Below are 12,530 nucleotides of genomic sequence, written 5' to 3'. Positions count from 1 at the left end.
TAGGTGGTGTGTGGCGTGGCGTAGGGGCGACAAACAAAAAAAACCTATTTACATTTTTCCAAATAGGCTTGTAACATCTGAAGACAGAATATTTTATTGTCTTACAGTGAATTAAAATTTCTGGAGATCTGTAGATCTTGAGTGTACCTTTAGAGTATTTGTATTCTTTTTCAAAACAAATCCTATTTTGTGCCATTACCTCTCACTTTTTCTAGAAGTCATAGATCTGTCATGGTCCATCTAAATGTAAGGACATGTACTGAACAGAATGAGTCATACTGAATGGAATGATTTTCACAACTGAAAAGAGTTCATTTCTGTCCTACAGTTAAACATAGATCTTCAGTGACTTCAGGTTTGCGTACAACTTGGCTGCACCCTGTATTCTGACTAAAGGAGAGTCTACATGTACTGTAACCATTGAAACCATGCCTTATTACAAAGATAAAGAAAAGGTTTAGAGAGAGAAGGGTATGAGTTCTGCAATATCATACAAGCTTTTGGAATTTTGTTGCAGATAATTCTGAATTCAAATATGCTGTTAAACTTTCCTACTTCTACCAGTTCTGATTAATATTTTCGTTTCGATTTCAATGACTCTCTCATCTTGCATGCTAATCATAGTTTTTGGTGTTTTGCTTTTTTCCTCCAAAACTGCAAATCAGTGAAGCAGCAGCTCTTCTCTCCAGACTCCACAGGGGTTAAATTAGATGTTCAGTAACTTCAAAGCTGAAGTTAACAGATATATGGAGTAATTTATATACAAATTGTAAGTCAAGTATTCCAGACTGTTTTTTTTAAATGAAATGCAACTTGAGAGAAATAGTTGGCACTCCATCGAGGCCAGAAAAGGCTATTCAGTGGGTATATAATGGTAACACTTACTGGTGTAGGATATTTTTAACTGATTCAGTTGACTCTGTCTTATTCTGTTCTACCTGAAGTGTACTGTAATCCCAGATTGGCAAGCACATGAAGGTGCTTAAGAGCTGAGATAACTAGAAGCATTGCCAAGCTGAAAGAAAGGACTTGTTCTGCCACAGTTTTAGGAAGTCTGCTGAATAAGGAGGCCTGTTCAGAGTATGAGAGGCTGGAGAGTACTGAGCTCCATGGCTGGCTGGCTGTTAACTGGTACAGTACATACCAATCCTCACCAGTCACTGAGGACCCCATCAATTGCAGCTGTACCAGCCAGTTAAAATTGCCAACTTTTTTGCTGGGACAGTGAAATGAACTGCAAATATGGGGTGAGATGAATAGGAAATTTTCAGATCTGGCGATATTTCTGGGGATAAAGGAATTCATTTTGTATTAGAGATGAGTTATTTTTGCCTAGTGACAGTGTCTCAAAACCGAATTTTTCTCTCATTGGAAAGAGTTTAAAAAGTTCTACTGAAATTATTTATAATATTGTTCTTGCATGTATGTAGAGGACAAACCAGTTCTGTTAAATTAGAAAATTACACTTGGATTGCTTGCCAGGAATACGATAATTTTCAGGTCTATATCTAATTAGAAAGGTTAGAAAAACAAAGGAGTTTGTTTTGGTTAGCTTTCCATGAAACAAAAGCATAGTTTCTAACAGACCAGACAGAATCATCTAGAAGATTGCAGTTCCTCATGTTATGATTTTTTCCATGTCTTTGATTTACACTGAGCTATTTGAAAAAAGGTTAATTTTTTTTTTAACCTTAGGTAGCAGTAAGGTTAGGTGATGGTAGTGCCTTGTGAGGAGCTGCTTGAGTCAGGTGGTTTAGTGTCAGTGCAAACAGACAGAATTTTTACACTTGGTTTTACCACTGTGGAAAAGAGCAGCTGCATAGTTATAGCATTATCAGCTAAAAGCATGCTGCTAAAAGGCCAGCAAGACACTCTGACTCTTTATGAATGTGAATGATCCTTCTTAAAGTCATCAGAATTTTTTTCTGGGCATCTGTGTACTGCAGAGGCATGTATTGAAATAAGTGTTGCCAGTGTGTACAGATGAGTTATGTAATCTCACAGCTCTAAGATATTTTTTTATTATTTCACACACTTTTTAATTTATTATACTTTCCCTTATATGAAAAACTGAGCCCTGTATCCATACATGGCCGTAACACTGGCTTCCTTGCATTTCCTCAGAATACAGTCTTAATGTCCATAGTGTTGCTGCTGTTTTTAGAAATACTGGTCCAGCACAGCTCCAGCTTCCCTCACTAATTGATGTTGTTGGCCCAGTCCAGTGCAGATGAGCTGATCTTTGCTGGTCTCCCATCACTCTTCTATCTGCAACAAATTTCCCAGTTATGTCTAGAAGTCCTCTGCCCTTCAGGTTCCTTCTCTAGAGCTCCATTCCTTTATCCATTTTGTTTTCTATATACTGCCCAAGACATGACTGTACCACATGCCTGGATTCTAAAGAGTAAGAAGCTGCAGAAACACAAGCTCTGCTCCACGTGAGCCTTTCCCAGCAGGGACTGTGACTAGGTAGTCTTTTTCCCTATGGAACAGGATTCAGCAGCCTCCCTGTTACTCAAGTACAGATTCAGATCCTAGATCAGATCTGCTGCCCTAGACTGCAGATCAACGCAGTGTTTCTGAGGAGTAGCTATTCATAGTCTGACCTAAAAAATTTTTTAAATGTTTTAAAAAGTTCCGGTCTTCAGTGAACAGATTGTCAAAAGTGAATAAATGTGTCTTAGTTTGGATATATTGTCATGTTTAAACCTTTGTTTATCCTGCATAAAAATTCTTAGAGTGGTTAGGAATTTCAGAGGATAAAACTGTTCAAGACAATTTGCAGCTGTGTGACGAGAGACCAGTGCCATTTGATGTGAAAATCTGTAACTTTGAAAAGTGGATCATAGGAATTCACTCTTAGCCTTTCACAAAGTCTGTACACCTATGCAAGATACATATTTTAACTATATTATGGGATCAAATGCACTGATGTTAATCAAATGTACTTATCTTAGACAAGAAATCATAGATGTAGCAGCAAAAGTAGTGTAAATATGGTTGTAAACTATATGTTCTTGTAAACATTCAGGCAGCAGCTGACTGCAATAAAACCATGACCTACAAAGAAAATCCAGATAGGAAGTAAAAGATAGCTATTCAAGTGAGCATAGACTGTCTCTTTGTTGGAGCTTTACAAGATTATAGTGCTACATTCTACAAGGATGGTAAATGGTGCTTGGGCACAATTGATATAACCAAGTCTAAAACAGTGATTTAGATTTTCCTCCTTAACTGCTGCCTAATTCTGCAGGTGGCTGGACATGCTAATTTGCGCTTCATGTTCCTCCAGAATATGGATATTTTGGATTGCTCTACATTATGTAGAAAATGTAAGCATGAAAGTAAATTCTGACTTCTCAAAAGAGCCAACATTTTAAAAGGTTTTTTGTTGGGTTTTTTTTTTCAAAAAGTCACTTTTTGTAAAATGTTATTTTCTTGTGCTGTATGTAGTTTTTTGTGGCCAGATACTGTGTATGACTAATATTTCTGATAAGATTGAGTTTAATTTCTTTCTTGAAATAAAAAGTGGGTTATTTTATGTTTGTGCTCTGATTTTGTGTTGTCTATTTATGGTTCTACCTTTCTCAGTTATTTTTTTTATCTCACTATTATTTAGATCCAGACATAGGTGGGATTACTGAAACAGTTGCCTGTAGCGTTCGCTACATATCAAGGTGCTGCGACTAGATCACTGGTCGGCCCAGACCAGGGAAAGAGACAGATAACACACACAGTGTGAGCGTCAACTTCTGCTTTTTATTGCGCAGTTAATTCCTTTTATACTAACAAGGGTAGGCGGGATTACAGATATGTCACAGGAGCTGTGACTAACCCTCCATCTTTCCGTGACATCGCGAGATCTTCCGAACGCCATACCTTACAGTTGCCTAACACTCCTTTGTTATTTTTGAAACAATTTATGGGAACTCAGAGCTGTATACTCTTAGTGACATCCTATAGATGAATCGTGAAACAAAGGTCTGGACCAGCTGTCCACTCTCTGGCATTTTTATAAGACTAGGTGTGTTCAGGTCTGTCTTCCGTGACAAAGACACTCCCTGGTTTCTTCCTGCAATTTTAATTTAACAATGTGTAACCTAGTTTCTTGACATAACTATGACATAATGTTTGTGTATTCTATGTTAGAGTGAGTGTCTCCTCATTTGGTCTAAATTGCAATAGTGTGGGGTTTAATGCTTGTAGGACGATATGTATTTTCAAATGCAAGGCTACACTGTTGCATAGTGTTACTTAAGGAAATTTCTGAAGAATTTTTTTTGGAACTATGTTGTAGAACACAAAGGTTCTTTATGTTGTAGTAGGAGCTTATTCACACAGAAAAAGCACTTTTGCTTGCACAAGGGTTTTCTTTAAAACCCTTGAAAAATTGTTTTGGATTTATAAGGGATGTAAACAGTAAGAAAATGGGTTTTTGAGTTGAAATGCATCTTTGATCCTCCAACATCTAGAGGTACCTAGACACCTTTATTTCTACTTTACAAAGCAGTGAAAAAGCACTCTCATACTTCAGAGTGTTAGAGAAGCTGCCCAGCATCCCGCCATATAAAGATGTATTCTTCATAGTGCAAATAGAAAAGTATCTGCAATAAATGTGTATAATCTGTTAGGAAATAGTTTGCATCACTACTAACAACTGAATAGTTGAATTTGAATACATTTTAAAGCTGCCTTTTTATGTTTTCAGTGGCTATCAGCCCAACAAGAGAAGGAATGGCTTGGGTTGGGGCATGGTGTCTAGATGTTGTCACATCCAACTTGCTCTATGTATAACTAATGAAGTCTAATTCTTCAAACTGAACTAGGTGGGAGTTTCTGATGATTAAAGGTTTTATCCAGTGGCTATTACAAAACATATGAGCAGCCATGGTAACAGGATACAAAACCCCAAACTTTTTATTCTCCTGCCAAAATCTTATTCAAGTGCTAATTTCAAACTTTCATTTCTTGTTTCTTGGTTGCTAGGAATTTTACTGAGTAGTAACCCTGCCTATATGAGCCTATAACCTGCTGATCAAATTTGTTTCTGAAAAGGGGATACATTTTTCTTATGCTGAGGAGGATTCTGAAGGAGTTTCTACCCTTTAATCAAAGTTTTAATCCTCTGAATAAAGAATTTTAAGTCATTTCTTTGCAGATGTGTTCAAGGCAAGTGCACTACCTACCAATCTGCCACAAAAAAAAAGGTATAGGTCCTACTGAAGGCAAGCATTTTTTTTGAAGTTCCAAGCTTAGAAATGCTGTGTGTTAAATGTACTTAAAAGGTTTGCCAGACTGCTTGTCAGATATGTACTAGGGATTTAGGGGTGCCTGTTGAACATCTTGAGCAGGCTTAGGGCAGGAAGCGAACACCGAGGTTCCCAGCATAAGCAAGGTGCAATGGCAGACCTGTATGCGATACCAGAGCTTGGAAGGACTGATGGAGCTTTAGGAAATGGTAACGTTCTCATGAATGGCAAAGTTCTAAAGGACTTGGATGTGGTTTTCTTCAGGTTTGTATTTTTAGGTTTTGATAGCTGTGTTGTAGATGTATAAATGTCTCACTTTGGATTTGATTATTATCCCGTTAAGTTACTCAGGCATTTAAGTCTAGTCAGATGCTCCACAAGGGCACTGAGATTTTGATTGTGTCAGGATTTGAGGACTTAGCTGAGTGTGAAGCACCTGAATAAGCAGGGGCATCAATTCCATCCTGTTTCTGCGTGTGTCGGTATGCCTTGTGCTGTGCCCTTGGTACCACAGGACCTCTAATGCACCTGCCTGAGGTACTCTTTGCTGCAACAACTTTTAATGGGCTAGTCCCAGCATGCTGAAAATTCCTGCTGGCAGGTTGTTGTCACTGAGCTGACAAGAAAATGTTTTGGTATCATCACCAAAAAGTGGTGCAATGTTTCCCTAGTAAATTAATGGAAAAGATGAGTCAAGGAATTATATGTGAAGATCTTAATGTTGTACTGGAAGTAATAAGGGGAAATAAATGTAAAAGATAAGTTGAAAGTATATTAATGCTAGCTTTTAAGTCACAAAGAGAAGTTCTTAGTTCTGCTTTGCTCTAAGGTCTCAAAGCAGCTGAAATTATTTCAATCCTTTTATTTGTGTTTCTTTTTTTTCCCCTCAAGGTTAAATAGTAGTATCCATATTACACACTTCCAAAATTCCTGTTAAGGTTTTCCAACTATCTAGTGAATTTCTTGTCATAGAATTTTAATGTTTCCAGCCTTGGTTCGGTGTTCTAAAAAGTTGCTTTCCTTTAATCTTGAAATAGGCTGAAGTTCACTCAGTTAGCCAGTCACATCCATTTTATCCATGGGAATCTCTGACCGGAGGCAGAAAGCAGGAGCTTGGACTGCCCCTAAATTCACATACAGGTTAGCCACTCACCCATTTTCCTGCTCAACCATGCCCTGTGCATCCAGGATCCTCTATGCCTCTGGAAACTGTTAGCTGCGCAGGCAGCGTGTGTTTGTAGCCCTTTCCATTGATACAGCATTGCTAAGGGGTAGCAAAGGCTGGAGTCAGATGGTGCATCTCGGATGTTTTCACAAAAATACTTCAGTGTTGTAGTTTAAGCCCAGCCAGCAACTAAGCACCATGCAGCTGCTCACTCACTCCCCTCCACCCAGTGAGATGGGGGAGAGAATCGGAAGGAAAAAGGTAAAACTCGTGGGTTGAGATAAGAACAGTTTAACAGAACAGAAAGGAAGAAACTAATAATGATAATAATGACAACACTAATAAAGGAATTGGAATATACAAAACAAGTGATGCACAATGCAATTGCTCACCACTAGCCAAGTGATGCCCACTTAGTTCCAGAGCAGTGATCCCTCCCAGCCCCACTCTCCCCAGTTTATATACTGACATCACATGGTGTGGAATACCCCTTTGGCCAGTTTGGGTCAGCTGTCCTGGCTGTGTCCCCTCCCGACTTCTCATGCTGCCTGGGCATGAGAAGCTGAAAAATCCTTGAATGGGTATAAACACCACTTAGCAACAACTGAAAACATCAGTGTGTTATCAACATTCTTCTCATACCAAATCCAAGGCATAACACTATACCAGCTACTAGAAAGAAAATTAACTCTCTCCCAGCCAAAACCAGGACAATCAGCAGAAGCAAGAGCTTGACAGAGTGCAGCGCTTCATCCAACCTGCTGCTGCTTGAACAGCCAGTGGTTATTCGGTTGTTCAATGTGACTCTGTTTTAGTCAGAGGAGAGTACATGGTCCTGTTGTAAGGGCTCTTAAGCTCATTATTTCTTGAATTAACTCACTCACTCACTCAGACGTTAATTCAGTACTTGACGTCACTGAATATTAAACTCTCAATTGCAAGACTGATAATAAGTTTTGATTTTATTTCTAGTGTTGAAGCTAATGCTTCTGCCCCATGAATTTACTAATGGCTGTTCTCGCCAATGTTTGCAGTTTTTGCCATAATATCGATGTACTGCTGGTTTCAGCTTTAAGGCATCGTAGATGGCAATCCTAATAATAAGTGCAGAAGGGAAGTGCAAAAAGGCTAACAAAAATATGAATGATCTTTATAAATATGATTACAGATTTTATATATCATGCATGATACGTATTGTATTCTGTATATGTAGCGTATTAACAATGTAATAATTTTATAAATGTATTATATATTTATACATGTAGACTTACATATATATGCACACACTGTATTACAGTATCATATCTTTCAATTAAGGATAGGCTTGTATTTTCTCTGCAGTTTGTATACGTGTAAGTACCCATATGTAGTTAAAAAATGCATATTTTTCATTGTAGAGTGGTGTTTGATATATTTAAATGGCTGCCTATTAAAATTACTTTGAGATTGCATTTGAAAAAGCACACAGGCAAAAATCTGAAAATACTACCTTGAAAATATTTTCCCTTTAAGGTGAATATCCTGTATTTTCTCAGCTTCAGCAGTGCAGTTTTCTGTAATTTAGCACTGCTGCCATCAGGTGAGTGGATTCTCGGCCCATCTTTCAGCTGATTGTACAATGTGCTCCTCATCCTCACTGAGAGCTTTTGTGAAAGGTACAGTGAACTGCTTATTCAATGAGGTCACTGGTCTCTTTGTAAGAGAAAGGAATTTTTCTGCATGTACTAAGTTCAAACACTGTCTACTGAATAGAGTAATATTCTCAGCAAGCGGTGTTTACTAGCTACGTAAAAGCATTTTGTTAATCTTGTGACAGTTACGCGACCTACAATTACTTAGCTACCTATATAACATTAGGAAAATGTATTGGATTAATGTTGTACAGTAAAACTGTGTGGGTAAAGGTGGTACTTCAGTTATGTACATGCTTATACCATAATTAAAATTCTTATGTGAGTGAAAACAGCGTATTACAAAGAGACTGATCTTTCTGATATCATTGTTTCTGCCTAATTGCTTGTTAGGATCTTTAGATGATTGGCCTTGTTAATTTAGAATGTTTTCCCTAAAGTGCAGTAGGATATTTATTTGCATTTAAACTGGGGCAGGCAGGCAGCTCCTACTTGCAGAAATCATTGTTATCTTTCCATTACCTTTCGGGACAAAAAGAATAGCAAACTGCTTATGGCAGTGGAGCACATTGGTTTCAATTGGCTTGAGTAAAGTCAGATAAGCTGGCCGTAGAGCTATGTAACATTGGTCGTGTAAATGCCTTTAAGTAATCAGAAAATAAATTTATCTTCTGAGACGACTTAAAAGAGGGAAGAAAGTAATGTCAGCTGAAGGCAGTAATTTGTCCCAGAGTAAAAGGCTGCTGAAATAGTGAAGAAACCTTGTATGTGCCAGCAATTTTAAAATATATCTGATTAATTTATAAAAGTCAATTACGGGACTTCTGAAACAGTGTGATAGAATTATTATGGTGTTTGGTTTGGTTTTTTGGCATGACAGTAGTTTGAGTGCAGCACTGATTGAGTTGTTGAGTTTGTATAAACAGGCTTTTAAAAGGGAAATAAAAATGCAGTTGCATTAAAATTTACATGTGTTAATACAAATATATCTGTTTCAGCCACACAATGTGTTTTAGTTCATTTGTTCTCAGACTGCAGTCAGTTCATCACTGACAGAGGTATCAGAGAGTTGCTACGGATATGTAGCATACACACACACACATATATGTGTACGTATATATACATTATATATATAATGATATACACATAATGAGCTTTAAAAGAACTAGAAACTAACCCTATCTGTATTAATTCAGTAACCAGGAAGTGTAAGAAAAGAGCTTCAAGAGCAAGTAATACAAATGGTACAAATACATTTGGCTGATGCAAGAGACAATTTAAGGCCTGACAGTGGGGAAATTAAAAACAGTGCCTTGAACAAATAGGAGAAGAAGCAGATTAAGACATAAATTTTTTTATCTGTTGGAAGCTTTTATTAAAAATACATGAATTAAAAAATGTGAAAAGGAGTGAATATAGTTAAATATGTGGTTTTTTCTGTGTCATTTATTGATTGGTACTTTGTATGAGGGAAGTTAACAACAGAAACCCAAGAAACAAGACCGCATTGAATTTATTCTGCTTTAGCCTGTAGGTCTTAAGGGCTTTTCTAGTTCAACACGCAGTGTGACAGAGGAAAATCTGTGGTATCCTAACAGTACATGCTTGAAATATGTTTGAGTTTCTAACACGTCTTCAAAAGAAGAGTCGAGATACAACTGTTTCAGAAAACAAATGCTTCTGAAAAAGATTCTTGACATTGTGGGTTGGCAGGTAGCAAAACACCTGTTAATTAGAAAAGCTGGTGGGTGTATCACAGCCAAATAACTACTGTGTCCCGCTTTGAAGAGGTGATTTCATGGTCCTGGTGTAAGGCACAATTATCAGAAATGCTGCCTACATCTTCTCCACCACTTAGCAGTATAAGTCCTGTAGGACTTACACAAACTCACTCTTGGTGTCTGTAAAAGAACATTATTGGTAAAAGAATGATCAAGAGCATAAGTTTTAACAAAAATCTGAATGTAAACTCTGTGAACTCTTCCATCCTGAGGTGCTGAGGATGGACAGCTGTTAGCTTCTATACGCCTGCTTGAGATGATTCCCCAGACTCTAAGGAATCTGATTTCAACCATAGGACACTGAGTCAGGTGTTGGTCCATTACAGTACACAGGGCTTCCCTCCTGGGCTTCAGAGGGTCTCTGAGAGCTCTCATTAGCCAGAGAAAATTGGTCAGAGAAGTGAGGCAGGCCAAAGACTGCAAACCAGTCTACCACCTGAGCTGGCATCAAATGAGACTTTGAAAGAGGAAGCTTTACTTTTTAAGGTAAGTACAAGGGCAGCTAAAACCTAATTCTGTGTAGAGCAGTTTATAGTGTGATTTTTGTGCGAAAACCATTGTTCTAAGGTTTATAGATTCTAAAATAAGATTCCAGTCCATCTTTTTTTCCTTAATGGCTATTAAAACATGCACTTTCAATTAGAAACAGTACAGGACAACAGCACAGCTAGCAGATAAGAATTAAGGACTCTTCGATCCTGGTGGTAAAATATTTTTCTCCATTCCTCCAGCTTCCAAAGTGTAACATTTCTGTATCTCTAACATACATTTTCTTCTAATTTTGTATATGACTTCTTGTTAATGTTATAGGTCTAAAATGGCCTTGCTTCTACTTTAGTCAAGAAAGGGCATGTAGTTATGTTTTAACTCAATACCCCCTAATATAAAAGCGTCATTTAGAATTAGTCTCTGCCTGTTGGCTGTATTTCTGTGGAACCCTAATAAAATCATTTCCTGATGCCTCTGTTTCTCCTCTGTCTGCATATCGTCAGCTGAAACTGCAAGCTCCTTTTGAGAAAGAAACTGTCTCCCAGTACTTCATAAAATGGAGGCCTGGTCTCAGCTGGAGCCTCTTTGCATTACTCTTGCACAAATAATACAGGAATAATTGAATCCCACCAATGACAAACCTAATAATCCAACAGCAGCTCCTTCGAACTCAGATGATACTGTTCTTGTATGTGGCGGATGATCACAAGTCATCGTGCTGATACAAGACAGACTTGGCTGTTTGACTGCTAATACACTAACAAGATAGGTATAGGCCTTGGGTGGCTCCTGTGAGTGGAGGCATCGCTGTTAGACTCTTCCACCTTGGCATGCTGCATTTCTCTGTCTAACCTATAGGTGGTTTTCGGTTGAAATTTCTAGCAGGTTTCATGCCTGCCTGCTCCTCCATTTGAGTTAATAAGTCTGTAATAGAATTACAGAATATCTATGCCAGTAATGTTTACACAGCAGGCAGTATGCCAAAGGCTTGACAATGTCATAACTTAATTAAATGTGAGTGTATGTATGAACTAAAAGATAATTCAGTTGTACTTAGGGTATATGGCCTCTGCTTACCATGCTTTCCTGCTTAACCTACAGTTTCTTGGCCAGAATATTTTTATTTTCTGCTGGCCAAGGTCTCTTTTGTGATGCTGATTACATCCCAAGCCAGTTCACAAATACTGTATAATAACAGCACACTCTTCCAGCATTCTCCTCCTCCTGTTCATGTTCTTTTACCCCATCCAGTTTAATTTCCCTGTATAGGGGACTGCGTCTGAGTCCCTCTTGCAGTGGAGATTGTCCTTCCCTTGTCTGCAAAACTACTCAGTGCAATGGACTCCCATTTCATGCAAGTGTCATTGAATACCTGCAATGTGAGTCTCTGTGTATTTTTTTTCAACTTTTATCATTTCCCCTTTCTCCTTCTCAGTTCCTTTTTTCTCCTGATACACTTTCCTATTCTCCAATCTAAAGCTCCTTTTCTTTTTCCTGAAACAATAAATCTACATTTTACTTCCCAGGTTGCTTCCTCCTCCTCTTCTTTTCTGCTACATTCCCCTTAGATCTCTGTGGCGGTGTGCTCCCCCTGCCCCACAAACTGACCTGTATTTCCCGTAATCCTGCTGAAGTGATAACCACCAGCGGCAGTTGTAATCAATGCATCTGGTCATGATGGCTGCATCCAGCTCAAAGTGGATTCGGGGGAGACAGATAACAACACAATAGCCAAGGGCTAATTTAAGCAATGTACCCACCTAACCACAGTGCTGGTCGATGTCTGACTCGAGCCAAATTTGGAAGAAGCTAACATCTGTAGTCAGTATGCAAATATGACTATGAGTTAATTATCTTACTCCATAAATAGTGGACAGCCCAGGGCCCACTGAGCTCCCCTGCACGGCAGAGGGCTGTGCACCAGGATCTCCCCTTAAGTAGGGATGCCTGTCAAAGTTACTCCTCGAGGTTGAGAGATTCCTTGCTGCAACAGATTCTTGGTAAGTGATTAATAGCATGCTAAACTTTGAAATCTTAGCTAAGTGATATAAAGGATTGATTGTGCATGTACAATCCTTTAGACATAAACTGTTGACCAAGTCTGGGACTAGGGTTGGATCCAGCTGCACCTAGACTCCTCTCTGAGAAGGAGTTTAGAAAGCAAGGGGGTCCTTTCTGAACCTCATGACTCAATGGGAGGGTGTCCCTGACAGTT

At 38.5% G+C, this 12,530-nt stretch overlaps 1 protein-coding gene across 1 annotated transcript in view; it reads left to right on the top strand.

Annotated features, from left to right (window-relative positions):
• Positions 1–11,766, top strand: part of AASDHPPT (aminoadipate-semialdehyde dehydrogenase-phosphopantetheinyl transferase) — a 48,415-nt gene extending 36,649 nt beyond the window's left edge. The window contains exon 6 of the mRNA XM_010562105.1: positions 7,927–11,766. Within this exon, the coding sequence (XP_010560407.1) occupies positions 7,927–8,025 (99 nt within the window). The 3' untranslated portion in view covers positions 8,026–11,766. The remainder of the gene's footprint in view (positions 1–7,926) is intronic.
• The last annotated feature ends 764 nt before the right edge of the window (positions 11,767–12,530 follow it).

The sequence above is a fragment of the Haliaeetus leucocephalus genome, unplaced genomic scaffold, assembly GCF_000737465.1.
Source record: "Haliaeetus leucocephalus isolate CR32 unplaced genomic scaffold, Haliaeetus_leucocephalus-4.0 Scaffold155, whole genome shotgun sequence".
Lineage (NCBI taxonomy): Eukaryota > Metazoa > Chordata > Aves > Accipitriformes > Accipitridae > Haliaeetus > Haliaeetus leucocephalus.
Note: the sequence above shows the minus strand (reverse complement) of the source record. Positions and strands in the feature narration are given on the sequence as shown.